Source organism: Cyclospora cayetanensis, unplaced genomic scaffold (assembly GCF_002999335.1).
Source record: "Cyclospora cayetanensis isolate NF1_C8 unplaced genomic scaffold, CcayRef3 CcayRef3_contig_129, whole genome shotgun sequence".
NCBI classification, from domain to species: Eukaryota; Apicomplexa; class Conoidasida; order Eucoccidiorida; family Eimeriidae; genus Cyclospora; species Cyclospora cayetanensis.
Window position 1 is genome coordinate 58,010 of NW_020312069.1, and position 26,293 is coordinate 84,302.

At 52.7% G+C, this 26,293-nt stretch overlaps 6 protein-coding genes across 6 annotated transcripts; 2 read left to right on the plus strand and 4 right to left on the minus strand.

The window, feature by feature from the left end:
• The first annotated feature begins 959 nt into the window (after positions 1-959).
• Positions 960-5,807, plus strand: LOC34621490 (polyadenylate-binding protein 2). The gene is made up of 8 exons (XM_026336446.1): positions 960-983; positions 1,061-1,139; positions 4,334-4,492; positions 4,634-4,686; positions 4,851-4,976; positions 5,141-5,250; positions 5,391-5,481; positions 5,634-5,807. The coding sequence occupies exons 1-8, from the start codon at positions 960-962 to the stop codon at positions 5,805-5,807; spliced, it is 816 nt and encodes a 271-aa protein (XP_026192231.1).
• Positions 5,808-7,128: 1,321 nt separating this feature from the next.
• Positions 7,129-7,806, minus strand: LOC34621491. Its single transcript, XM_022734700.2, has one exon. The coding sequence runs from the start codon at positions 7,804-7,806 to the stop codon at positions 7,129-7,131; it is 678 nt and encodes a 225-aa protein (XP_022587511.2).
• Positions 7,807-10,174: 2,368 nt separating this feature from the next.
• On the minus strand, positions 10,175-17,255 carry LOC34621492 (tRNA uridine 5-carboxymethylaminomethyl modification enzyme MnmG). The gene is made up of 9 exons (XM_026336447.1): positions 17,207-17,255; positions 15,154-15,341; positions 14,127-14,991; positions 13,441-13,706; positions 13,162-13,252; positions 12,035-12,638; positions 10,725-11,615; positions 10,591-10,654; positions 10,175-10,270 (listed from the first exon to the last, which is right to left on the minus strand). The coding sequence occupies exons 1-9, from the start codon at positions 17,253-17,255 to the stop codon at positions 10,175-10,177; spliced, it is 3,114 nt and encodes a 1,037-aa protein (XP_026192232.1).
• Positions 17,256-18,560: 1,305 nt separating this feature from the next.
• LOC34621493 (cytochrome c) lies at positions 18,561-19,418 on the plus strand. The gene is made up of 2 exons (XM_022734702.1): positions 18,561-18,663; positions 19,177-19,418. Exons 1-2 carry the CDS (start codon positions 18,561-18,563, stop codon positions 19,416-19,418), a joined length of 345 nt encoding a protein of 114 aa, XP_022587513.1.
• Positions 19,419-19,984: 566 nt separating this feature from the next.
• On the minus strand, positions 19,985-23,299 carry LOC34621494. Its single transcript, XM_026336448.1, has 8 exons — positions 23,266-23,299; positions 23,009-23,127; positions 22,251-22,391; positions 21,672-21,770; positions 21,392-21,489; positions 20,947-21,025; positions 20,542-20,686; positions 19,985-20,043 (listed from the first exon to the last, which is right to left on the minus strand). The coding sequence occupies exons 1-8, from the start codon at positions 23,297-23,299 to the stop codon at positions 19,985-19,987; spliced, it is 774 nt and encodes a 257-aa protein (XP_026192233.1).
• Positions 23,300-23,438: 139 nt separating this feature from the next.
• Positions 23,439-25,113, minus strand: LOC113147101. The gene is made up of 3 exons (XM_026336449.1): positions 24,780-25,113; positions 24,103-24,417; positions 23,439-23,833 (listed from the first exon to the last, which is right to left on the minus strand). Exons 1-3 carry the CDS (start codon positions 25,111-25,113, stop codon positions 23,439-23,441), a joined length of 1,044 nt encoding a protein of 347 aa, XP_026192234.1.
• Between the last annotated feature and the right edge of the window lie 1,180 nt (positions 25,114-26,293).

Here is a 26,293-nt window from a genome sequence, read left to right on the forward strand (position 1 = left end):
ATCCCCGAACCCCGACCCCAACCTCCATGGGCATTAGGATTTAGGGTATATAAGATCAATCTTGACCTCCTTCCTTTCATACGACAGGAAACCACGCACAGGCCTTGTGTCCTGCAACAGCAGCAGCACACACAACTCCACAGCAGCAACCGAGTCAGCATGCACGCAAAAATTAGCTCCCCCCTCACGAAGGCGCTTGCGGGTTTTCCCGCCTCCATCACTGCGCCATCGGTGAGAGAGTCAGCAGCAGCAAGTGCAATGATAACACCACATAAAGCCAACCAAAGCGCAACTCGCAACAGCGAAAGGGTCTGGAGCCGTAGGAGAGCCGCACAGGGTAACACGCCAAGCCACGATTCGTGAGAAGATCTAAGAAGTGCTCCCTTGTTGCTGGATCTCTGACGGTGGATGCCATCACACAGAGCCTCCTCCTCTTCTGGTCTTGCTGGTCGGGTTGCCCCTGCTGCTGCTGGTCTTCGCATCCCAACAAAAACTGCAAGGCATTCGCGAGTGTTTCGTTGAGCTTTGTATCGTACAGCAAATCGGCAGCCAGTACCACCTGAAAGGTAGCAGGAACTCCTCTCCGGTTTGCGCAGATACAGGGCCAATTGACGCTGCTCCGCGCCGTCTGCTGGTGGTGTAGCTGCTGTTCTTGCTGCTTCTGCTGCCCATCAAGGCTGTTTCGCTGCCGTTCAACGGAGAGAACCTGCTCAGTAAGGTGAGCCACCCCAGGAGCAACTTCCTCTAGGTCTAGACATCCCACCACGCAGGTGGCTGCGCGCGTTTTGCGGCTGCTGCTGTGGCTGCTGGTACTGCGAGGCGTCGCCTCTCCAGCTTGCTGGCTCTCGTCATCTGCATCAGCTGCGGCCTGTGCAGCAGCAGCAGCGCTTACTGCCTCTCTGGACTCTGGATCCACATACACACCATTCAAACGCAAGTTGGTGCTGCAGTTCGCGACGATGGAGGGCAGCCTGTCGGTTGCGGCATAATACTGGAAATCCTCGAGGCGCTGCACGGTGGTAACAGCTGTAAGGCCGACCCCACAGCCAATCTCCAACAGAGAAAGGCGATCTCTCCTGCTGCAGCGACTGCTGCAGCTGCTGCAGACGTTACTTCTCCCAGTGCTGACTCGACTGGCAGTCATGCTCAAGCTGCTACTTAGTTCATGCGCGGGCTCCAAAGATCCCTGCAGCTCCTGCTTTTTCTGCAGATCTAACTGCCGAGCGCTCTGCTGCGTCTGCTGCTGGTGCTCTACATAGTGAAGCAGCTGACTGATCCACGGGACTGCTGGTTGGCAGAAGAAGCCGGCTGCCGCCACTGTCTTGCCGCTAAGGTCCGTGCCGCTGGGGGGACCGCTGGCGTTGCTGAGGGTGCTGCTCTCGTTCTTGCTACTGTTGCTGCTGTTGCTGCTGATGCTGGTGCAGCTGTTGCAGACACCCGGGCAGTAACAGGCGGCGGCGAACTGGTGGCCATACGTGGCTAGATACTCCCCCAAAAAGAGCCCTGCAGTCCACGACCTAAGCCCCAATTCATTACGTCCTGGCTGCGCACCAAGGAGCAGCACAAGCACACGCAAGCACGGCGATTAGCGGCTGCAAGTTCCGTAAACACGCGAGGAAAAATGCACATTCAGTACCCCAAACAGCCGCGGAGACAGCCGCTGGCTGAGCCCCCGCTGAGCGAAAAGGCTGCCTCCCGATAGACTCTCGACGCTCGACCACGCAAAACATCTTAGGGTGCCCGGTAAATGCCACAGGCAGCTGACGCATGCACAAGGATTCGCGCTCACATGAACTTTGCACGTGACAAACATCTCCCCTGGCCTATCGAGGACTTGAAACGACAAGTACGCGCAGCGCATTTCTTCGTCGCGTCGCATAAGCCTGCAACACACCCCCAGAAGCTTGCCCCCAAGCCGAAGCCGCTATTACGAAATAAGCGCCCTGTCGACTGAGCGGCGGGAAGCGCAGAAATTGGTGTGCAGCGACTACAGTGTGTGCAGGCATACGCGAAAACGGCGTCGCAGAAGGAGTCGGTCAGGGGGAGTTGCAGCAGCTCAGCTGCAGTGTAGAGACACTTGAGCAGCCGCTGTAAGTAGGAAGCTGGAGGCGGATACTGCTTTAACGGAGGCTGCTCGAGGACCTCTCGAACGAAGCGCTCCTGAAGCTGCAGCAACAGCACCAGCAAGTAAGTCCGTATGGAGGGGGAGGGGAGAGACGGGGGAGGGGTGGGGGCGGGTTTAGAAGCTCACAAACCAAGCGATCCAGCAGGAAGCACAGCCCGCAAGTGTATGCCACTGTTACCACAACCGAACAAATCGCTTCCCTGCAGCGAAGTGCTGCGCAGGCTTGGCTTGCCTGCTGGACGTCTTAGGAAAATGTAGGCCTTACTTACCAGGGGTTCTCTAATGATGGCGAACTGGATACAGAGGGGTATCACGCGGTGCAGCGGTGCGGCTCTCGCAATTCTTCTTTTAATGATTTGCAGCAAGAGCAGCTGAGCCGCAGGTGAGAGGGGGCGGTGCTGATGTTGCAACAGCAGCTGCTGCACCTGTTTCTGGTGCTGCTGCTGCTGTGCTGCGTCCACAAGGGCCTCTTCCTCATCGTAGGATAGCGCATTGTCAGGCACCGCCCCTTCAGGCTCTGGAGTTTGCTGCTGTGGGTTCTGCTGCTGCAGCAACAGCCGCCGCTGCTGCAGGAGCACTTGCTGCCGCTCGTGTTGCAGTGTTGAAACTTTGTCCGCTGCCAGCTCCAGCACCTCCTCTATTGTTTCTGCTTGAAATGGGAGAACAACTTTGGGCGCCACGTGGCATGTGCAGTCGCACGGATTCATAGAACTGCTGCTACCGTCGTTGCTTGCACAGTTGCAGAGCAAACATGCAGCCGCAGTAGCAACTGCAGCCGCAGCTGCTGCTGCGGCAGAGGCGGATGGAAGGCACTCATCTTCGTCGCTACAGTCGCTCGACGCCTTCTGAGAAGGTGTCAACGGGGAAGCGAATCCACTTCGCGGGGAAAGCAGCTGCTGCTCTTGCTGCTGCACGATCAGCAGCTGCTGCTGATCGTGGGCATGCTGCTCCAGTAAGGCGCGCGTCAGCGGCTGTTGCTGCTGTTGCTGCTGTTGCTGCTGTTGCTGCAACTGCGCCTTGTCCCTAGCCATCCTCTTGAAACTCAAGGCACATGCAGAGCTGTTGATGCAGCATCCACTGCTGCTGCACTTCGCGCTGCCGCTACTGGGGTTGCAGCGCGTGAGCTGCGCTGGGCATGGCTGCTGAGGAGGAGGGCCGTTGCCTAAGACCCTTAAGATTTGGCTTTTCACAGCAGCGAACGCCACAGCGCAAAGCCGAGAGATACGCGCTGCCCACTCTTCCACAACGAAGGCAGCGATAACGGAGGGCGGCAAAAGTCTATGCTGGTGCCTTCGTGTGTGTACCAATGTTGGGAATGTGTGTTCTGAGTGTGTGTGTATGTGTTGTGGGTGGGTGTGTAGTTGTACAAGGGCTAATACTGAAGCTGCGTGCCGCCGTCTGTGCCTGGGGAAAAATGCAGCTCTTACCGCACTATTGAGACAGCATTAACGGCAGATGCAATACGGACGGCAATAGAAGCACAGCCACGCGGAAGGTCACCGGAGTTACTTCTTTGAGCTGAAACCCCGCCTCAGGCGCCGCCGTGTCTCTACACCCCAGTGTAGTAGGATCGGCAGCAGCCACCGCGTGTGACCTCGACTAAAAAATCAAACACTGCGTGTGCTTGAATAACAGAAGATGGACCGCGACGCTTCTATTCCCCCCGGAGGTGCGGCAAGGTCCTTAGAGGCCTCATCGAGTGCTGCTTTATGCTAGGCTGGCAGCAGCAGCAGCAGCAGCAGCAGCCGCTGCCGCTGCAGGCAGCAGCAGCCTCTTGCAGCAGCGGCAGCCTCTGGTGTTGCCTCCGGCGATCTGGGCTCTGTGTTTTGCCTTACTTGCTGCTGAATCTGCAGAGAATTTCGACATTAGCTCCTTTGAGCTCGGGTGTATGCTCATGCGCCGTGGCCAGGGATTTGAGGTCTAGGCTTACCAATTAACATACTACCCCTCTCTCTCCGGTGCATGCGCTCTCCTGCCCGGCTCCTCCTGCCATTTCTCAACTCCCACTTGAATTTAGGCCTAATCGCGCCTCGCCTACGCTCGCTTGGCGCATATTGGACGAGCAGCGGCAGCACCGATACAAACACAGCCCCCTTTCAGCAGCAACAGCAGCAGCAACGCCCGTTTCTGCGCAGCCATATCTTTCGGACAGATCGCAGATTGCACCATCAGACCAGCGGGAGCCTCAAACCGAGATGGAATCAACAGCGCCAGCAACTGCAGCAGCGCCTGCAGCAGCAGCAGCACCCCCAACTGGTGCCGTACCGGCTGCAGCAGCATCGCCTGCAGCGGCACTGGCAGCAGCTTCCCCGTCCGCTGCAGCGATTGCAAAGTGTGATCCGGTGTCAGCAGATAGCAAGAGTGCAGGTTAGCGGCTGTTTCGTCTGCCGTGTCGCTAGGATTGCAGATGCTAACTAGGGGTCTCATAGGCGGGCGATCTCGAAAGGATGTCTTACGCCTTTGGCTTCTCGAACTGTGTGTTTCTGTGTGCAATTTTTTGCGTGGCAGAGGCTGTGGTGTCTGGTTTCGACCAAGAGTGGGCTGAGCTGCAGAAGCTGCAAGTAGGCGGCCTCAAAACGTCTTGCGATGGCATCCTACCCTGTGCCTCCACCTCTTCATCCCCTTAAGTGGCAGCAGCTCTCGCAGCAGGCGAGGGTGTGGAGGTTCTATGGCCATTACATATTGCATGGCTGCGTCTTCTGCTGCTGCGGTGCATGCATTCCAGGATTTACAGGAAGACGCAGAGTTCGGCTCTCTGCTGCAGCCCGGAGAAGGCGCTGCAGCAGACAGTGCAGCAGCCGCCGCCGCTGCTGCAACGGATGCAGACAAGCGGTCTGTGTATGTCGGCAATGTGGGTAGCTCTGCTAACGTTGGGAGTGATGCGGCCCTGCATTTAGTCTGCGGAAGTTGCTCATTGGGTGTACCTGCGTCTTCCTGGGGCGCATGTGCATGCATACATGCACATGCACGGAGGATCTGCAATGGTATTTTCAAGGATGCATACGTTTTTTGCAGGTCGATTATTCAGCGACGCCAGCTGATTTGCAGGAGCACTTCAAGGGTTGCGGGCAAATAAATCGCATCACGATCATGGTTGATAAGTTTACCGGCCACCCAAAGGGTCAGTGGCTGCCCTTAGCAGCGGCGATATTTTTTGCTGCTGCCTCTCAGCGGGGGTTGCTGGTGGGGTGCGGAGCAACGACGGCAAGATGGCGTGACGGCTGGTGTTGCAGGGGAGGGCTGCTGCTGCTGCCTTCGCTGGTAGGGCGCCGCATGCTCACCGAGTTGCGCTGCCTGCTGCCGCTGCAGGATACGCATACATCGAATTTACCTCCGAGGTTGCTGCTCAACACGCCGTCCTGCTCTCCGATTCGACATTGAAGGACAGGCAGATCAAGGCAAGCGCGCACGGCTGCCCTTTGTCGAGCGAGCACTGCACGCGTGGGTGAAAGCTTGTGCGTGGATTGCACGAGAGAGGCCCCCCTTTTTGCTGGGTGTGTCTTGACAGGTCGTGTCCAAGCGGAAGAATATTCCAGGAATGTCTCGAGGCCGAGGGGGCGGGTGGAGACCTCGAGGGGGGCCCCTTCCTTTCAGAGGGAGGTGGGTGTTTGGGTGGCACGGCCTGAGCAACGGGGGTGGTAGGGGGGAGTGCAGGAGGCAGTGGAGGCGTTCGCCTCGGTGACTTGGTGGCTGCATGCGTGCTTGCTCCGGTGTGCCCCTGTAGTCGACTTTAGCCTCTTGTAACTCCTCTGGGTTCGCTTCGCATGCATCGCCGAGCGGCCCCAAGATACACGTAAAAGGCCGTGTGCAAAGGGACAGGGGTTTCGTGAACCTATGTGGGTGTTTCCTCGTGAAAATGTACGTATGTATGTATGTGTGGAGTATCTGTGTGTGTATATTTGCCTATATATATACATGTATTACGTACGTAAAATGCATATTATACATGCATATAGATGTCTACCTGGGTGTATGTCTGTCTGACTGTTTGTCTGTCTATACGCAGAGGCAGGGGAGGTTCGGGCTTTCGGCCGGTATACCGCGGTCGGGGGGGTGCGGCTCGCGGCTACGGCCGGCCATATTAGAGGCTGCAAATGCCTAGAGCCGCAAGCAGCCAATGCGTCTTGCGTGTCTGCGTGCCGAGGGGGGTTCTCGTATTGTTCTTCCTACTGCAATGCTCTGAATGAGGCCTTGCAGCCGCCTTGGGGTGGGTGCAACGGCGGGCGCGGTGGCAAACGCCAGCGACAAGTGCCACACAAACAGGGGGGAAGAGGGGCAGTTGTAGCGGCGGGAGAGGAGGTGCGTGGCCACGCTGCGTACTGCCTCGCTGCACCTGCAGCAGCAGCAGATGCGTGGACTGTGTTTAGAGTCCTTTCCCGCATTTATATATATATAGCGCTGTGTGTATGCTTTCTAAGATTCGCCACTTCGGCGAAGATCACCAGCCATAAAGAAATAATAAAATGTTTATAGTATGCTCGCTAAGAGAGCCTGCCGTGCCGCCGCCTCTTGTGCTGCCCTGCCCAAGACTCTCAATGCCTGTGCAGTGGCAGTGCATGCTGTACTCCTGCACGTCGGCGGCAGCTTCAAAGCGCCTGTTAGGCGGATCGCTCGAAAAGTTACAAAAAATGCGGATTCTTTAATTGGCAGATTCATAGTTTCTGCGTGGAACCGGCTCGCAGGAGCGAAACCGGAGCAACAATGTAGATATGGTGCTGACGCCTTTAAGCGCACATGTTGCACATGCGCAGACGGCTGCCCCATATGCATGCATGCATGCATGTAGCGTAGACACCCCGCAACGGAGCACGTGAGGCTACCCCCGAGCTCACCACTCTCCCTGTAATCCTCTACCGCGCGCACTCACTCAGCCGCGGAACTGGCTAGACTGCCGCCTCGGGCTGCCACTTAGAGAGTCAGTACTCGCTCCCGCATGCGGCCGTACCACGGCAGTGTCAAGACACACTACACGGATTCGGAAGCAGCTTGTTCGGCTGCACGGTTTAAGGCCACTGGCGACGGTACGCGGCGATGCGCTTCTGATCAAATAGCTTCTGCCTCCACTGCCTCTTCTCCTGAAGGGTCTTCCTCTGTTCTACTGGGATGTGCTGCTGCTCCTGTTGTTGAGCCAGTTGCTGTAGCAGCAGCAGTAACTGCTGCTTCACCCTCTCCTTGTTTTGCTGCTGTGAAGGGGTGTCCTCGCACCGCAACAATAGCACGCCTGCAGCGCTCACCGCGTGTTTCTGCTGTTGCTGTAACCGTTCCTGCAAAAGGCGGCACAGCCAGGTTTGCTTCTTGATATCGAGTCGCAGCTGCACCTTACTGCTGCTTTTGTTGCTGCTTTGGCCCCCTGGTTTGCCGCTCCGGCTACTGCGGAACTCGACTTCACTCCAGTTAACGCCCTTCCCCCTAAAGCCGCACTCTCGTGATTCTGCGTCCTCTGAGCCGCATGCACATAGCCTTCGGCTGCTAGAGCTGGGGTGGCACTCGCTGCTGTCTCGAGAGTTTCTTAGAAGGTATCTTTTGAAGAGGCTTCTCCCTATGGGGCAGCTCCTGTTTCTTAGAGTGGCAGTGGCGAGCCCTCCCATGCGGGTGCAGATATCCGCCGCTGCCGTGAAGGCTGCTGTAACAGGTACGCCAGGGGCACAAGCACCAAGAGTCGCATATAGCGGAGGCTTCATTACGCAAGCGGATTGGGTGGTTGTTGCCCCTCTTGCTGCCGAAGGTGCTGGTTGCGCCTGCTGGTACTGCTGCTACAAGATCGGCCCTGACGGCACCGCCAGCGCTGATGCCGTTACCCGACTGCTCGTTTCTTTCAGTGCACAGCCGCTGCACACGCGTCACAGAAAAAGAGTTGTGCACCCCCTTACGGACACATATCCCAGCTTTTCACCCCAGAAGTTGCAGAAGACACGTTTAAAATTCATGGCTTAGTTCACATAGTCAAATGTTAGGGTGTCGGAAGTGTGGGGCTGTAGGGGCCCTTCCTTGACGTATGCAGAATAGAAGTCTTTTCATTAGGTCTAACACACTCTCCACAGTTTGGGTCCTTAGATTTTCATCAGCATCTAGCGTTTTTCACGAGGGGTGAATGGCTTCAGGGGCCGAGTTGGACGCACAAAAGCGACACAGAATCCTTTGGCGCCGGGGTCGTACATACCACTGGAAATAGGCTCTTCTTTTATGCAGGAGATGTGAATTATGGTTTACTTTGTAGTAGGGCATGCATTGGCTAGCCTTCGTGTGGCATTCTGGGGCTCTCAGCATAGTGAGCACGCACAAACCACAATCCAAAAGCTGGTTCCACCAGTCGCCACACCCTGCCACAAAGCTGCGGCGAGAATGACCAGATCCGCCCCGAGAATAGCAGTAAGAGAGGCAAAAGTCTCTCATTGATTCATTTCAAAACGGGCACTTTTGCTGCTTTTGGTGCTCCCTACAGTCTAGCACCTACTGATGTCGGATGGTAAGAATTCCGAATCAAGTGTGGACATGAGACTTGATGGTTTCCACAGGGATCCCATGAATACTAAACAAGCCTTCCTTAGCTTCAACGTGTTGCTAAGTCAACAAATTCTACAAAAAGGCAGTGGTTGCTTCCCCAGAGACCTGGAGATGAAGGTAACTGCAGTCTTCTGCTATTAGAAATTACCACGTTAATCGTTCCATATAACGACGTAGGCATTGAAACGAGAGCTGCCGCGGATAGGAATGGCTTGCATGGCATCCACTTTGGATACAGATACGGCCCTTCCTACTGTTGTAATGCACGCGGTAGATATCTCGAGCTCCCACTTTAGACCACCCTAAGAAGGTGCTTGGCTCGAGATCAGAACAAACTTAAGAAAATTCCATGAAGTGTTCTTCTAGCAAGACTTGCTTCTATTCCTGCCCGCACCCCTGAGAAGAAGACGCAATGTTCCGTGCGTGCGTAATAAATGTACAATGCAACTTGCTGCAAGTGGTTGCGTGACTGGAGGGTGCAGCAACGCGCATTCAAGGTTAGCTAAACCTCATGCCGAAGCCATGGAACGTTCAGGAAAGCAAAGTAGAAAGCCCCTGCGTGAGAGCATTCAATAACTTTCCACAAAGTGCACATTTTGTTTGGCGTTAACTGCCTCCTTACGGAGGACTTTCACGGATCATTGCATATAAGGCAGCTGCGGGAGAGAAATTCTCCCTGGTAAGTTCAAGAGCTGTGTATATTTGGAGCTGCAGGGGAATACACTCACGACAGACCACCCTTTGAATGTGTTGCACCTCATGTTGTCCTGCGTGCGGCACCCTGTTGGCACTTTCACGCACATTCAAAGGAAGTCGACTAGGCAAAAGCAATCAGGGCATTGGCGAGGGGAAGAAGGCGCGGAGAGATGTAGGCTCGAAAGGACGGCTAACGAAATAGGGCACTATAGATGAAGAAATCGTCAGATCAGCATTAACACACACACACGAAGCACGCAACGGGAAGGCAACCATTTTGTAAGGGGGACGATCACTTCAGACAGCGGCGAATAGACTTCGCCTTTATTTTACAGTCATTTGCCTCATTGGCAATGGGTTGCCGACACTCCCTTCCTTTCGTCTATTCTTATTCCTCTTGTCGTCCTCTCTGTAGCCTTATTCTCTCTTGACAATGTCTACACGTAGAGTACGTTGATGATCAGTGCAAAAGACTAGAGGGGCTTCCATTATGACTTCGAGATATTGCGCAAGAACACCTTGCCGCGACATACACTCTACCTTTTTCCGTTGCCTTGTGCGTTCCCTCTCTTTCTCCCCCTAGTATTCCAGCCCCCGTCTTCCTCTTTAACCCTTTCCCCCCTCGTCTATGAACATCCTCTGATAATCTTAGAGGTGCCTGCAATGGCTGAGGCCCGATTTCCATTGTGCGCAGCGAGACGGTTTATTACAAATCTGCGTAAATCTGCTTTGCCATGCCTCCTTCGTAGCTGCAGCCTCACGTTTCTCCCACTGATGTTGCTGTTCCCACCTCTTTTGCCTTTGGCTAATGCTGGTGCGGGTTCTCTAGTGTCAACAAAAGCGCAATTTTTAAGCACCACTAGTTTTGGCAGCAGCAGCAAGGCCAGCGTCTGCACAGGCTTCCCCGTCAACCGCAGCCGTAGCCTTAGCAGCAAACGTTGCGCGCTTGGAACGGGATCTCCGTATAAGCTGCAGGAGAGAGGCTGGGCGAAGGCAGCCAAGGCGTGCAGCCTCTCTGAAGGTGCGGGGTCTGTACCGCCTAAGGCAGTCGATCTCCTCCAGACACAAGAAGGGGTACTGCTCTCTGCATGCACAACAAAGATGCGCACAGCAATAGAATGCTATCAAGGTCGATGCCCAGACGGAAAGCGTGAAAAGCGCTGGCAGTCGAAATCCTGAAACGAACGCCACTGCCGGTTGAAAAGGACGAACCTACATCATACCCTTCCCCCAATTTTTCCACTCCTTCAGGAACGGCGACCCACGCATGGAGGTGGACATGCGTGCGCGCACTCGTACAGATTTTTGTGCCTCCACCCCGCAGAGGCCCTATTGACTTGTGTCAGGCTTCGCTTTCATGCGAGTCAACAATACGCAGCAGAGAAAAACCTCTTCCTACCTTCCCAGATCTTCCGGTATTGGGTGGTCCGACCGGGCAGCTTCGGCTTCTCTTTCTTCCCTTCTAAAGTAGAACGAATATCGCACCTCTGCGTAGACCGTGCTCGCAATGGAGCTCCCAAAAGAGGGGCAGAGACACTGCTGTAAGAGAAGCACTGCAGCATTTGCCTCCTCGCCACCGTCTGCCCTCTCGGGCACTCTCTCTAAGCCACCGAAAGCCAAGCTGCTCGAAGCGGCGTTGCCCTTGCTGCCCATGAGCTCATCCAGCATCAGCGATACCAGCAACTGCAGCGCAACGCAATCACGACCCAAATGAGGGTGTTCCTGGGGCCCTCCAAGAGCATTTATAGGCCGCTCGGAGAAGCCGTCAATGGTCGGCGACGTAGAACTCGGCGGCTTGCGCTGGGCAGCGTTCTGCTCGTTTTCGTCTTCGCGGTGACCTTCTTGTGAGGCCTCTGGAAGGGCCGTACTGCGGCAGCTGGTGTTCGGTTGCTCGAGTTTCGCTAAGGCGGGGGGCAGTCCTGCGAGGAGCTGCGCTGCCGTCCATCGGCGATGCCCTTTTCCAACTGCCAACTGCCAACTCTCTAGACCTAGCAGCAGCAGGGAGGCTGGGGCCTTGATGCGCTCCGCATGCACCGCGCGAGAAACGGCTGCCCCTTCCGCAGGAAGAGGCGCTGCAGACGTCAGAGGACCTCTTTGGGGTGCTACCAGAGTTTCCTCTTCGCCTGCCTGTGCCGCTTTCGCAGCCGCCCCTGTTAGGGTCACTGTGTCTGCGGCTGCTGCTGCCGAGGCTGCACTGGCGCCGAGCTGAGGAAGCTGCACTTTCCGCCGAAGCGCAGCGATGGCCTCACTGACGCGGGAGGCCCACTGGGTGGCTGGCAGCTCAAAGTTCCTGCAGAGGGACGCGTAATGCAGCACGCGGCATGCACTGAGATGCTGCAGAAAAAGTAAGGTGTCAGATCTCTTTCTGTGCAGCAGCAGCAGCCGAGTGGCAGTGGCGGGCGGCCGAGCACACGAATAACAGGCAGAAGCACCCGCAGGAGTACACCCCCAGCAAGCCTAAGAGCAATAGTACATAGCAGCAATAGTCTATCGCAGAACATCCGCTCTAGGGTGAACGGAGGCGGCACCAACACTAACAGAGAGAGCGTGTTGCATCTATTCAAAGAGAGACGCGTGGAGCATGCGGCTAGAGAGGCACAAACGGCGTGTGAGCCCCGAGGGAGCGGCAGGCAGGCAGGTAGGTAGGTAGGCTGACGGGCCGGCCTCTAAACAAAACACACGAACACAAGCAACTCGCATCGCGCCTACCGGATAAGATCTACGAGCCTCTGCACATTCTCCATTTTCTTCCTCGCCCTCGTAACCTTGGGGTGATGCTGTGGCAAGAGACCCCCATGGAGGACCCTGGGCAGCAGTCTCTCCGCCGCATTGTCACAGCGGACGGACAGGCGGGATGGCACGCGAGCGGCGAACGCTCGTAGAGGCTCTGTAGCGTTCCGTGACGTCAGTTGCTCTGCAAGAGCTCCTGCCATGCTAGCTCGAGAGTCCAACACGACGCACTCTGGCAGACACGGCGAGGCAACACTGCTAGCGGTGGTGCCCAAGTTGAGTGAACTGGCGGCAGTGTGCGTGCTCTGGCATTCGACTAGCTTGCTGTGCTTCAAGCGCGAGCTCCTTGCAGGCGGAGGGCAGGCTGCTGTCTCTGCCGAGCTGCTATTGGGCAGTGTGGCTGCGTAAGCACTTCCTACAGCTCCGCCTCCTCTCTCATCTGCACTGGCTGCTGCCACTGCTGGGGTCGCTGTATGGGAGATGTCGCTATAAGGGGCCTTGCGAAACCTCGCTTTCTGCGCCCTTGCAAAGAGACCAGCGTTCCAGCCTGCGAGGAGCCCTAGGGCTGCGGCTTCTTCATATCCTGCAGCGCCAGTTGGCACGCACGTCCAAGCAGGCAAGCCGACCGCGAAGGGGAGTCAAGATCACATCGTAAGGCTAAGCGAAGCCGGCGCGGTACATGAGCCGGCTTAGCAAATGAGAGGCGGCTAGCCAGCCTGTTTTATTTAGAGAGGCGATGGAGGGGCCGAGGCAGCAGCAACAGTTACTGCGCAGGGCTTTTTCTGGAGCGGCGGGTGCGTCTGTTTAAGGAGTTTCAGCGGCGACAAGCAAGCAGACAGCAGCACAAAGAGAAGCGCGGACGCACGCAGTACGAGAACACGCAAGAAGGCGTGTCGGAAGGAGAGGCCTAGCTGACCGACCTGTGGTGCCAAGGACCTGGCCTGCAAGGAAGAGCCCTTGCACAGCCTTTGCCTCGAGGGCCTCCTTTACGTCTGTTCCTTGAACTACAAGATACTCCACGTCGTATGCGACGCGCAGCATCTGCGCAGCCTCTAGACCGGCGATCGACTGGAGGAGCTGCTGCTGAACTGCCGGAGGAAAAGCGCCCGAGAGGCCCCCCGGATACACCACCGTCATTTGGGGGTCTTCGGGCTCGAGCCAAATCACGTGCGACGAGTTGTTCGGAAACTGACGGATCTACAGATGGCACACACGCTCACTGAAGTCTACAAAAGCATTCGTTTAGAGTGCGTGCGCGCGGAGTTCGGAGGCGTTCGCCTCTGGCAAAAAGAGGCTCCACAAAGTTGCAATTCGAGAGTACCAGTGGAGCGCTGGGAGCGGTGCGCGGCATTCAAGTCTTAGGCTTCCTGCTGGACGTTGCTTGCCTTGTTAGCAATGGAAGGGCAATATCTGGGCCCGACGCCTTGGCCGTCATCCCCTAGATGCACTGGAAGACTTTTTAAGTGTTCCAGAACGATTTTCTTGGTTTGGTCGGTCGTGCGCCCTATATAGCACTCGATCCAGGCCTCCCTCCTCCGCCGCAGCTGCTCAGGCGTATGTGCTCCTGAGAAGGGGCGAGGCGTTGGATCTGACGGTTGACGCTGCAGGCGAGAGAAGTCTATAGACGTGCCCAGGAGACGCGCGGGTGTGCCTGCGCAGCAGCAGTAACAGCATGCACGATTGCAGATTGCAGCAGGGGTATCCGCTCCATGAAGAAGAAAGGACTCGGAAGAGGCGGCGAGAACGGCCAAAGGCACCCACAATTGCAGCCGTCCCAAGGCTTCACAAGAGCGCCATTCGGCCTTCGTGCAGGGCGCAAAGCAAACCCTTTAAAGCAGATGGGGGGCCTCTGAGGTCCCCAGGAGGCCCCCCTCCCCCCCTGTCACCCTCTCCCACTCTCCCTTCCACGGATGCCTCATGTTGCACTAAGTGAGTTCAAGCACATAGGAGGCGGCATCTGGGGTAGAGCGTGAGCCGCGCCACCTGTGCCTCCGAACGCAGGGGTCCTATTAGTGGCCGCCTATCAAAGAATTTCCTTTCCATCGCACTCGCTTGATGCCAGGCAGCCTACCCGTCTTGAAGTGCGTCATATGCAAGCCGAGTCTCTGCAGCGATGCTGCAAGGCACTTCGCTGCCGGCTCCACGTCACAGATGGCGTCTGGCAAGGGCTGCTGGTGATGGCGGGCGCGCTGCATCGGCTTCTGCAGAGCGGCTGCGTTCTCTGCGACTGCAGCCTCTGCTCTGGAATGCATGCGGCCGCCTTCTGCTCGGCTGCTACCCACGGCAACAACGGCATCCAAGAAGGTGCCTGCCGCAACGACAACCGCTGAAGCTTCGAGCTCCGCTCCCCCCTTCAGCCGCACGCCGCATACCCTCTGCTGTCGCCGCTGCTGCAGCCACCCTCCTTGCGCTGTGTCCTGCGGCTGCTGCCCCGTAGTTTCCGTGAGAACGTCTTCCGCGACAGCGTCCACGACAGTCAGGGAAGGCTGGAACGCCCTCAGAAACCTCCGCATACAGCCGGCGAAGCGTCGCCTGTCTAACTGCACTCTAGGAGCCCATGCAGCAGGACCCCTCGAGACATTCAGCACCCTCCAGTGCACTGCGGCAATATCGGCTGCCCGGCCTAAAAGGCCCCCGCATGCGTCTACCTCGCAAACAAGGTGGCTTTTCCCGCTGCCGCCAATAGACGGGTTGCACGAGAGAACTCCGACTGAAGCCATGCCTCCTGGCGAAATCAGCGCAACGCGCAGGCCCAAACGCGAGGCGGCCACTGCAGCCTCTACGCCTGCATGGCCTCCCCCCAGCACTGCAACATCAAAGGGCAGCAAGGAAGAACTAAGTGGCTCCTGAACATGCGTATACAGTTCTCCTGCCGGCGGAAGGACGTTATGCGGAGGCGGAGGAGGGGAGTCCTTGCCAGGTGACCCCTGGTGCGACTGGAGGCGGTTACTGCGCACCTCCATGTGTGGTTTCCCCTGGAGTTGCTGGGTGGGCTGCTCTGACAACGGCTCCTCAACAGTTTCAGCCGCTGCACTGCTCAAAGCCTCATCGATTTGATGCTGCAGGTGCTGATGCTGCTTGTCGGCGCCGTGCTGCTGCTGCAGCTCGTGCTGCAGCTCCTGTAATCGCTGCCGCAGAAACACCCGCTTCCGGGAGGATGAGGCCTGCTGCCATTCAGAAAAGCCATTATCAGCAGCATAAAGCGGTCTGTTGCCTCGGCCATTGGTGCTTCGTCCTCCTTCTTTTGCGGTACTGTCGGTGCTGCTGCGGAGGCTATGTGCTGGTGCTTTCAGGAAGCGTGCGTGGGTACATAAAATACTTCTTGGGACCTGCTTTGTGCTCCTCTTGTTGTTGCCGCTGCTGCTGATGCTGCTTCGGCAAATGCTGGTGTGCGTGCCGGGTGAAGCTGCGAGAAGCATGAAGGAAGTGGCGTTCGGCAAGACAGCGGGCAACCCCAGCAATAGCACTAGCAAGAGGCGCTGCTGCTGCATCATCGCACGCTCACGTCTGTGGGTGTGCGGCTCCGTTCGCACGCTTGTTTGCGCAGTGTACAGCGACACGGTGGTATAGTAGTCGGTAAGGCCGATAAGATGCATATGGTGGGTAGGCGCGCGCCGAACGCGGTAAGGGGGGGCCCTGATCATCGTAGGCGGCTCAAGAACAAGGCCTTCTTCTCAAAGGCCTCCTCCATAGAGGCCTCCTTCTCAGAGGCCTCCTTGCCACTTCAAAGGCCGCCTTTCCATCCCAGAGGCACACTTACCTTGCGAAAAAGGCCTGGAAATCCCCATCCCCAAAGGCCCCCTTAAACGCCGGAAAGGCGCCTTAGGGTTTGGGAAAAAGAGCAGTTTGCATCTTTAGGAGCGATTTTCCGAACTGGTCTGGAGTAAACCGTTAGGAGAAGACACCCTTCTTCAGGGGCCCTATCGGGGGGCCCTCTCGGAGTCAGCAGCTAAGGTACTGGGGAGTGAAACTGCACAAACAAGACGACATACTGATGCACTCTAAGCCGTACCAATTTAATGACCTATGAACCTTTTTGTTGCAACTATTACTTTTGTTATTTCATTGCATTCATCTTCCTGCACGCAGTGCTAGGCGACGTAGAGTTCCCTAGGTTCTTTTCGTGTGGTGACGTGGAATGTGAGGCTGTCTGTCGATCAGCTGGAATTCAAATCGTTGGCAGCTAATATATGAATAATAATTTAGTAACAAGTCGCTTGACGCGCCCGTTTCGATGCTTCCCAATGGTCTGTCCAGTCATCCAGGGCAACCTAAATCGACGCATGCTCGTCTGCAGAAAATGACCTAAGTTTTATTCTAATTGACGGCGTAGTATGAATCGTGTCACCCCAAGTCTCGTGTGAGCATACTTAAGCGTTTGCCGCATGGCTCTTTGGAGAAAAAAATTCGCCAGCAACGCGTGCCTACCACAAGTGTCTGTATGCGGGACCGCCAGCGGCCATCTGACGCGCTTTCATAATGCAGCTAGTTGCATTCTCAAAGCAGCTGGACCTTTGCTCCCTGCTCCCAGGAGCGTGCGTGACGTCAATTCAACGATGAGAAGAAGACAACTTCTCACAGGAGAACCGCGACCTTGCTCCCTCATGGAATTCTGCTGCATGGATTTTTCTTGAGCTGCCCAACTGCAGGATGGAGAACGTAGAAAGCGGAAGAAAAAAGAGACGAAGGTTGAGGTAAAATTTCGTCGGAGGTGGACGGCGACGGCGCACCGGTACTTCGTCTCTTTCCCTTCATCTCTGTTCAGGCAGCCACCTCCTGCACCGAAATCTTGCCGCAAAATGATATGCAACAAATTAGATGGATGCAAAATGATCGCTCATCAGTAAGATAAAAGATGTCAAGCAGAGAGCAAGGATGAGGCGAGACATACTGAAGCTGTTACTGGGCCCTTCGCCCAACAATCTAGTCCCCAAGGCATGTGAGAGGCAAGCCCACCACCAGGCCTTACCACAAAGTACGACTTTACTCCGACGTTCATTCAACTTCCAGCCTTAGCGGGAAACTTTCCCTACAAACACTGAAACCTTGCCATGGAGAGTAGGTGTGGCTCTAAAGTGTCATACGCTGTGCTCTACAACCAAGGTTACTATCAGACGCATAAGTTCACACTTTTCACCCATATTCCCTTGCTTTTACCACCGCCTGCTTTCCGCGCGACTTTCAGTGCATCGTGACGCATAGTACCAGCTGCTGGTAGCACTTATCAGAACCTGCATTGTAACTTAGATTCCTGATCATAATAGCAGTATTCCAGGTTCCCTTTATTCTTGGGATATAATCGCACAGATTGTGTACATACCATGGAACCCCCGACTGCTGACAGGGCGTACTGGCACATCTTGTTTGTAATTCTCCATCAAAAGTCTCCGTGGACCGACACTTAACTTCCGACACAATACAAGCCCAATAGAAAGTTACTAAGGGTTTATCAAAAGAGTTCCTTCTATCTCCTACTTGCGTCAATCACAGGTCCCAGCATGGGGGGAAAGAGACACTTAGTCCGCGCGTAGCTACACCCTCTGAGCAGTCAGAGTATTCAGAGCTGGTACCCCATATCATCTGGCGCACAAGCACACAGTGTTGCGACTATTTGTTCTAAGTAGAAGCTACTCCGCAATAAATAAGAAATACTAGCACCAGTTAGTGAACTATTCACCATTTCTTAGTTAAGCATAACGAGTAGTAGTGTGCCTAAATCTTCCTAACCTGCTATAGAAGGTGCAGCTGTGTGCACTCTAATTGTCCCTCTCTTATAAAGCCAGGACCTTAAGCGGTTCTGGTTTGGTGAGAGGAACCAGTTTTTGGAAGGAGGGCATTCAACAACTTTCTAGTAAGTCCATGATGGGTTTCGGCCTAAAGGCGTCTACCTTGGAGTCCCTTAATGGAGCTACAGGGATAACAACCCCTTGAATATGTGAGCAGAATGAAATTAAGGACATGCAAGCTACAAGAAGCAGGCTGTAAAGTTGGTATTATATTGTAGATAAGTCCAATACCGTTTTCACCCACTGCAGGGTTTGGTGTGCGGGGCATTTGGTTGTGACCTCACAGCCACCCATTGCCATGGTGTGGTCGATGACTTTTGACCTGGGAGCAGTCCAAGCTAAGAATACTTGTATCTTTTCTTGCGAGAGAGGCTCAACACGGGTAAGCCTCAACAGAAGAGTGCTACAACATTTTTCTGGGGCATACAGAGCGAAATTTACCTGCATAGAAAGCAAAACGAATCCAAAATGCCTTAACGAATAAGCCAAGCAAGTATAATGCCTTGGGTTTCTGCTTCAGCTGGTGGCTACTAACCAAAACCTTCCCATCCTGTCATGAGCTACCGGGCTTGTGCATGCGTTCCCCTGTACACTTATGGCGTCGCCGGCACCGACTGGCGGGGATTGCGGAAAGGACGGTGGTTAAACGGTATATTTTTGAGGGCTACTATTCTAAGGGTAGTACAATCATTGCTTGTACAACTAGATTCAGCGGCAAGATGGCCCGCGCCGAGCCCGATGTGACTGTCCCTGCAGGGGACCCCAAGGCCGGGGCTAAGGTCTTCAAGGCGAAATGCGCACAGTGCCATACTGTTAACAAAGGTAAGAGGTTCTTCGTTTGCTTAATTCTGCTGTTTTTGGGGAGCTTCCTTCGTGTGATTGCCAGAATCCCTCGTTAATTGGTGGTGACTCGCAGAACCTTGGCCGGCTGCTTCATGGGCAAGGGTAAGGGGGGTTCATGGATCGTTTGAGTTGTAGGCGTCGTTTTTTGCGCCGGTTCAAGCTCTGAAGCGCCGTTTAGCGATTCCATTGTTTAAGGGCGAAAACTGTCCCTGATTCTTCTACTCTGAATTTTCCCTTGGACCGCGTTTTCTGGCCACATGCGCTAACCCGCCCGGCATGTGTTTGTCACGCCTCACTATAATGCAGTTCTTTCATCTTCTACACTGAGCTTGTATTGCCTAGTTTTGTTCCGGGTGTTCCCACTTACCCTCCATCGCTTCCCCATGTTCCATAGTGTTACTCACCCTCCCGCCGATATCCCCTGTTCGTCTTCCCTCCCTCTCTGTGGTCCTTCATCACCAACATAGATCTTTTTATCTTGTTTGTACACAGGCGGAGCCACAAAACAGGGGCCTAACTTGTTCGGCTTTATGGGCAAGCCCTCTGGCTCTGCTGATTTCCCCTACAGCGACGCAAACAAGAACAGCGGCATCGTCTGGTCCGAGAAGCACTTGTGGGAGTACCTCTTGAACCCCAAGGCTTACATTCCGGGCACGAAGATGGTATTTGCGGGGATCAAGAAGGAGACTGAAAGAGCCAACCTGATTGCCTACCTTGTTGAAGCAACTAAATAGTTCTCTACACCCCGGATGATTGGCAGAGGCGGTTCGAGACTCAGACCTACTTTTCTATACATTTGACCTCCTGCAGTTCGTTTACCGCATGGGACCGTATGTGCAGTGCCGCAGCCACAAATTGCTGGGGTTTAGAAAGTGGCTGCCTTCAGGCTTCGGGAGATATCAGCGCCCAATTTTCGCTACAAAGTCTTAAGGATAGAACGCGTACGTGTGCCTCTTCATAGAGGCTTTGGCACGTTACGTTCGTCTTTATTCACATGAACAATCTCCAAACCTCTGTTTTTTGCCAATGTTACATTCTGTGGCAGAGAAGTTGCCAGGCCACTTATGTCGAGGCTGGGTAGAAGTAAGCGGAACCGCGATGGGAAGTAAGGACGAATAGGGAGTGAAGTAAAGCTAACCAAGAAAGAGAGCATAATGCATATCAACACACTTGGATTGAGAGAGGAGTTAGAGCATTGTGCCGGGGGCAGGTAGTAAAGAGACGAAGCGAAAGGACTGGAAAGTAGAAGGGAAGGGGTAGGGGAGGAAAGGACTAGATAGCACGATGCACATTCTCCCGCTTATTTTTGGATGCTTTCCTGGTTTTTTTTCATGGACTCGGCGAGTGGCACGATTTTTCCTGAGATAGACAGGCGGTGCAACCAGCAGGCTTCTTGTCTGAACAAGTGTGGTGTTAACTGCAGCTACTAGTGAAAAACCTTTCACTGGTATTTCATCTAGCCTTGTGTAACGGCAGCTTAAGCAAAGTTCGGCACACGCATATTGGGAAATCAGAGGCTCGCCCTCTCCTTGTTCCTGCCTGCCTTCTCTATCCAGCGAAAGCTTGCTAACCAGAAGTTTGTTCTTTCAGCTACCAGGTTTATCCACTTGCACTTTTTCTTCTATGCGCATGGCTCTATGCGTCATGAATGCTTGCGTACGCCCCTCCCCTTATTCGCCTGCATTTCCTTCACGCCCCTATGAGTTCTTGCTTTGAAATACGCTTTCTATCGAACTGACTGACTGTTTCTTCGTAGATGTCTGTGAGTGTCTTTCTATCTGTCCGTATCTAATCCCTTGCTTTCTTCTGTATTATCCTATGCACTGAACAATTCGCCTGAAAGTGTATGCGTCGGACCATTCTTATAATATATAGATTCCTTCAGTCCTTCTTGTATTGTTTCTTCTTGCAGGGGCTCCTTAGCTGGGGGATCTAGAACGGCTAAAAGGGGGCGGTACGCGACCTCCTGTAGGTTGCCCTTGTCGCACAACCAGAGGCAGAGCTACAGAAGAAACCAGAAGCGCCACAATGCGAAAACACAGGAGTAAAAATACGAGTCTTATCTACCGATGGATTATTATGTAGTATCTTGTGTTTGTTCATCATCCTTAGTTTTGCCCTCATTGTCACCATGGGTCTTTTGTGTCTTGCCTTCTATCAGTTTAGATACAAAGCAAGCTGTGATAGGGGAAAAGATAACAGCCTATCTCATTCCACAATGCTTCATTTGTTCTAAAACACTTGTAAAAGGTGGAGCTAGACCAAATCGAGTTCTTCTTCTGTCACAGGCAAATCCAGCATCCCCAGAATCCGCCACAATTGCCAACGGGTAACATGCTGCCTACACAGAGAAAAAATCCCCGCAGACTGGAACTGAATGGATAAAGAGGGAATTATTGATAAATAAAAGGGGAAGCCAGGATCAATAGAATGAGAGGACGGCAATGCATGTAAATTCGTTCGGAATAAAAGACTATGTTGACAATGGGACTACATCTCTTTCTAGTTCTTGCGCTGGTTTGGTGCCTTTGCCTTTACATGCTGCTGATCGCATTTCTCGATGTGTATCCCTAAGCAGCATCTAAGCTCATTGTGTTGCTTTGAATGTATTAATTGGCTTTGGGTCATCTTAAGGGTTGCTTGGTTCAGTGTACTCGTTCGCCTTTTTCTTGTGGTTTACACTCTGAGTACTTCCACTCTCACGTACGTCCGTCGCTTATCAAAGTCATGAAAAGTCGGCAGCATGATCTTTCTAGTCTGCTGGACTTGGCACTTTAAGCGGTTCTTCAGCGTCGTTAGGCGAACCTAGACAGCCATGCCACCAACCGTCATACAGAGGATCCAAAGCGTATAAGCAGAGTGTTTGGCTGCCCAGAACCCGAAGCTTTGACACTAGCTCAAGCTCCGTAATATAATTTGTTCACATTACATTCTACACCGTAGATCTTGGTTGCTGAACCCTCCGCCATAACCCTTAGGTTGCTGACAAGTTCTTCAGGGGTCATTGATGCCTTGTCTTCTTGTGCAATTCTCAGTTCAGAAGGCGTTGGCACAGGGACTACCCGCACTGGATAGTGCTCCGCTTCCTGAGAAAACAGATGCTTCAACTACAGTTTCCTTTTTTTCCGTGAATTGTGGGATTCTCGCCGCCGGAAAGACGTGCGAAGGAGCACCGGGCACTCGCGTACCATTATTGCTTTCATGAAAGCTTTGTGTTCAAAATAATACAGTGAGCACAGCAAAAGTGATGCAGTAGCTCGAAAATAACATTAGCACTGCACGCCAAATTGTACGACACAGCCTTGAGAAGGCTGCGCAAATGTGATCAGAGCATTTCTTATATGAAGACTCTCATTTGTACTGACGCACTAATCACCTTTCCAACATCAAAGGTTTCAAAGGGCCACAGTAGAGCCTTTTCTCAGACCTTTCAGGCTTTTGAAAGGCTTTCCGCGTTCCCTTAAGTGGCAAACTACCCCAAGCTGGTTTTTTTGAAGGCCTATGGTCCTCATGCGATTTTTCTGGAGCCTCACTCAGGCCTTTGAAGGACCCCTTTAGAGTCTTACTAGTTCCTCGAAGTGCGTTTGTGTCGAGCTGTGCACACATACAGGGTTTCCAAGTTTGCTTTCAATGTGTCTGCATAGTGAGTCGTAGGCGAACATTCCATCAGGTCGAAGGAACTGTTGGAAAAGACTGCGCCAATCGCTCTGCGCCAAACACACAAAACTTACGCATACCCTCACTCATGTCTAGAACTGAAGAGACAGGAAGTGTGCAAACAGTTATGTGTGTGTTTCGTCGTGTTTCAAGCAGATAAGCAGAAACACCTAAGTGTGATTCTGTGCACTAAAAGGAACAACTACACTTAACACTGAGAGCGGTTTCAATGCTTGCTACTTTCTCTTTACTTCTCATTTAAAGCCCAACAGAACAACATAACCCAGCAGCTTGTAGTCTGCGTAGTAGCCGTTTAAACGCGAAATTTAAATGTACTGGCATCTCTCTGCATTTGTCTGGATCCTCAGCCTCTCTCATAGTTGCTGGCCCCCGTTTATGCCACTACCTGCTGCTTTTATATTCCCCTCCCTGTTCTACTGTCTCATAATGCTATTGCCTGTTTTTTGATTTCTACATCTGCTGGACTACTCTAGGCCCCAGCAAAGAGAAGGCAAGCTTATGAATCCAGCTCTCCGAATTCGACCAACTGGCTTGCTCCCACAAAACTTCTTTGGTATACGAGTTCCTGCATAATCTAGACAGGGAGGCGAAAATTCCACTGCCTTTAAGTAGAGGAATATTTCAGGGGGGGTGATCTCATTCGTACTTCGTCCAGCTGAATCTTCAGTGCAGAAATAAAAACGGACTCTGCTTGGGCCCTCGAGCAAACACCCCTCCTAAGACTATCGAAATCCCTAAAACTTTCTCTCAGAGGCAGCTGGCCTGCTACCACGGCCGTCTGCAACAAAATACATTGACCAAGCTATTGCATTGGTCTTGGTGGCATATGCAGGTAATGCTATGAGCCGTGAAAATTGAAGCACATGCTTTAATGACCTTACTGTGCTGACTTTTCACTCATACGGAGCCCTGTTGCAGCTGCTAATTTATGATTCATTGTATATTTGATTACGAATAAAATTTGATTTTGTTTCATGCCAACGATAAGATGGGAGAATGGAAGGATACAGCGACGGACTTAAGTCAGGCAAGGTGCGAACTCTAAAACATCAGCACTACTCCCTTGGTTTTCTGCTTTAAACAAATAATCTGCTTGCCTCAATTTTTTGAACAGCGGACCTCAGTTCGTGGGCCCACGTCCTTGTCGGTGTTTCAGGAGAGCAGTGGGCTTCTTTTCCTCCATTTTCTTCACACTCTTGCATTCCAGTTGCCCCATGGAATGTTTGAGATGTTCCCAAAGTCATATTGGTAGCTCCTTGAGTTACTGTGAAGTCCTTTGGGGTTCCCGAAGGGGTACCTGATTGCGTCAAAGGTATTTCTTCTAGGGGCCCCTCAACGAGGAGACGCAGTTTCCGGCAGTCTACTAGGCCTTCCGGAGTTGTGACAAGTCTGCCCAGCAGTCGAACTTCCTCTTCTGTAAATTTGTCTGAGCTCAAAATATAGAATTGGAAAGAAACATTTTCCAAAACAACTATAATATCAACATCAGATGGAGAAAAGAAGTATGTTTACAAGTAATCACAAACAGGAAGATAATGCCACCCAGCACACTAACACGATGAAAAAACAAGCGGAGGTACCATTCAAAGGTGCAACACCAAACACACTAAGTGAAGTCTACGATACATTTCATCACCCATATTAGCGGGTTTATCTCTGCAAAGCTTATTAACAACTGCAATTTTACTTAGAAAGCTCTCTATTTCTGCGTGCTAAGTAAGAAATTAAAATTATTTTCACAGCTGTCAGTATGCTTGTAAGAAAGCTGTGGCAGTTGCCTTAAGCCCGCCTTACAACCCAAGGCATAAAAATCAGTGCAATTAGCGTTTTTCTGATTAACGGGCCTCTCACTTTCTCTAAAGGAAACAGGGAAAGCCCTCTCGAAGACACCGAGGGGGATTTTGCCGGTATTGTGCTTGTCAAAAGGAGCAAAGGCAGCTCGTAAATCTAAGCGTCGTGTTGCACTTAAAAGCCGCAAATTCACAAGAGCTCGATGCACAAGGGATGACTCTGATGGATCCAGTGGCGCCTTAGGAAGAGGCAACAGCACACTTCCTGCACAGTTTTACGCCGCAGAAGTGACGCACGGGGAGAACCAGAACGATGGATGCAAGAGTTAGATGGGTGTCTGTCATTATATTTTATTCGGAAAATTAGGACTAGGGCAGCAGGAACATAGAGGTACCGTAGGGGTGCGGAAGGGAATGAAGTGTAGGGGAGGAAGGATGACTTGGGAGTGTGCTGTGAATCTAATGGATGACTCAAGTTGAGGGCAGCCTAGAGCTTGGATATTAGATTTTGCCACGTGAGTCTGCCTAGCTAATAAGCTCTTTTCGTTTCTCCTGCTTTGCCCAAGCAGAACGTCATTTGCTTTTAATCTTGACCCCATTCGTTGGTTGTTGTGCATTGGGATTAACCTGGCTGGAGGGCCACAACTTCTGAATCTTGTTTCATTTCGACTGCTCCGAAGACTTTGTTGACTTCTCTGCAAAATTCGTTAAACTTAATGTTCCCAGTTGCTCTGTTTTCGTGTGACAAGGCTAGGCAGTCAGCCTCTGTGTCGGTTAGCCTAACCCCAGCGGCACAAAGGGCTCTATGAAACTGGGAAACCGAGATTTCTCCATGGTTGAGGTGGTCGAATGGCTTCATGAAATCAACAAGACGTACGGAATGCGCAAACACATATCGACGCACTCTGTCTAGGAGCAGAGGATACTCGTGTCCATTGCTCTCGTCTGCATGTAAAACCATTCTGATATTATAGGGCAATCAACTTTAAAGCTGTGCAGAAATTATCTAAAGCTCAACGAAAGAAACATGAACAGAGGTATTACGGTATATTTGATAGTGGTTTTGCTTATGGCCCTCCCTTCTGCAAATAGAGCAGCCGGCTTCGCGGGGATAAGTGAATGCAGATAAAGGCTTCGCATGCGCCTCCACGAGGGCAGAAATGAATGAGCTGTGGCATGCAACTAAGATCGATGCAATATAACATGCTGTTTAGAGCCATGCCGACAGTGCTGGGTGCTTTTCGAATCCTTAAATTGGATATGAAGATGCTGATACGGGAGTGAAAAAGCAAGAGCCCTGCCGTGTGGTGCGAGGAGATGCTGCTGTTTGTGTGAGTCTTAGGAGGCGTTGTTATGTAAGCCCTTACTTCTATAGATATTTATCATGATTGGACCCGTTTATATAGGTGATACATCAAAATAGCGACTTTTATCGACATAACTCGCTCTTGGTGGAGCGACGCCGAGATGGTCACTAGAAAGGCTCTGTCTTGCGACGTGGCACGTTCAGAAACACAAGGAGAGAATAATGAGCAGCTTAAATTATTCTTCAACACACATGTAGTACAATGTAATTTTTGGTGATGATTAGGAGAGTGTCTGTGGAATCGTACATTATTGCATTTCTTTCACAGCGGGATTCCGGAGCATCGGAGCCCTGTTTGCACAGGGAATACCATACTGAAATCTAGCTAAAGGCAACAGAGCTACAGCTTCTCATTAAAACCTGTCCCATATATCGTAAGATTGAATTTTTGCATGGGTTAGACGCAAACATATTAACTTTCTTTTATATAACTCCCGGCGGTGTGTCGTGGCCTTCCCGAAGTGACCTAAACCTTGATACTATAGATCTGCTTTTAAAAGTGCATCACTTGCACCCCTTCCTGTAAAAACAGATATCTAAAGGCAGGAAGTACCAGCAAAGCCAGTGAACCACATACATTGGCTCCATAAGTCGCTGCTACTTGCTGAGTTGAGACTCGTTCCGGCAGTAGTACCATGAAAGCAAGCGCAGTGAGTTTGCCTATCATTGGGTGCTTAAGAGCCAGGGATGTAAGTAAAGAGTACCGCAACTATCTAGTCGGGAAACATTCCTAATTAGTCCTACTGTCAAAAAATCCAGAACAGCAACTGTAAAC

Coding starts and splice junctions, on each gene's coding strand:
- LOC34621490 (XM_026336446.1), top strand. CDS start 960: ATGGAGGGCAGCCTGTCGGTTGCG. Junction 4,977..5,140: donor GGTCTGTGTATGTCGGCAAT/GTGGGTAGCTCT, acceptor CGTTTTTTGCAG/GTCGATTATTCAGCGACGCC. Junction 5,482..5,633: donor AGGTTGCTGCTCAACACGCC/GTCCTGCTCTCC, acceptor GTGTCTTGACAG/GTCGTGTCCAAGCGGAAGAA.
- LOC34621491 (XM_022734700.2), bottom strand. CDS start 7,806: ATGAAGCCTCCGCTATATGCGACTCTTGGTGCTTGTGCCCCTGGCGTA.
- LOC34621492 (XM_026336447.1), bottom strand. CDS start 17,255: ATGCGTCACGATGCACTGAAAGTCGCGCGGAAAGCAGGCGGTGGTAAA. Junction 11,616..12,034: donor AGGCTCGTAGATCTTATCCG/GTAGGCGCGATG, acceptor GTCCCTCTGCAG/GAACTTTGAGCTGCCAGCCA. Junction 10,271..10,590: donor ACGCATGTCCACCTCCATGC/GTGGGTCGCCGT, acceptor TCCCGTTCCAAG/CGCGCAACGTTTGCTGCTAA.
- LOC34621493 (XM_022734702.1), top strand. CDS start 18,561: ATGGCCCGCGCCGAGCCCGATGTGACTGTCCCTGCAGGGGACCCCAAG. Junction 18,664..19,176: donor GTGCCATACTGTTAACAAAG/GTAAGAGGTTCT, acceptor GTTTGTACACAG/GCGGAGCCACAAAACAGGGG.
- LOC34621494 (XM_026336448.1), bottom strand. CDS start 23,299: ATGAATCATAAATTAGCAGCTGCAACAGGGCTCC. Junction 21,771..22,250: donor AAACGCACTTCGAGGAACTA/GTAAGACTCTAA, acceptor CTGTTTTCTCAG/GAAGCGGAGCACTATCCAGT. Junction 21,026..21,391: donor GACTTTGATAAGCGACGGAC/GTACGTGAGAGT, acceptor TTCTCTGTGTAG/GCAGCATGTTACCCGTTGGC.
- LOC113147101 (XM_026336449.1), bottom strand. CDS start 25,113: ATGGTTTTACATGCAGACGAGAGCAATGGACACGAGTATCCTCTGCTC. Junction 24,418..24,779: donor AGTTGTGGCCCTCCAGCCAG/GTTAATCCCAAT, acceptor AAAACTGTGCAG/GAAGTGTGCTGTTGCCTCTT. Junction 23,834..24,102: donor TTACAAGCATACTGACAGCT/GTGAAAATAATT, acceptor TTGATATTATAG/TTGTTTTGGAAAATGTTTCT.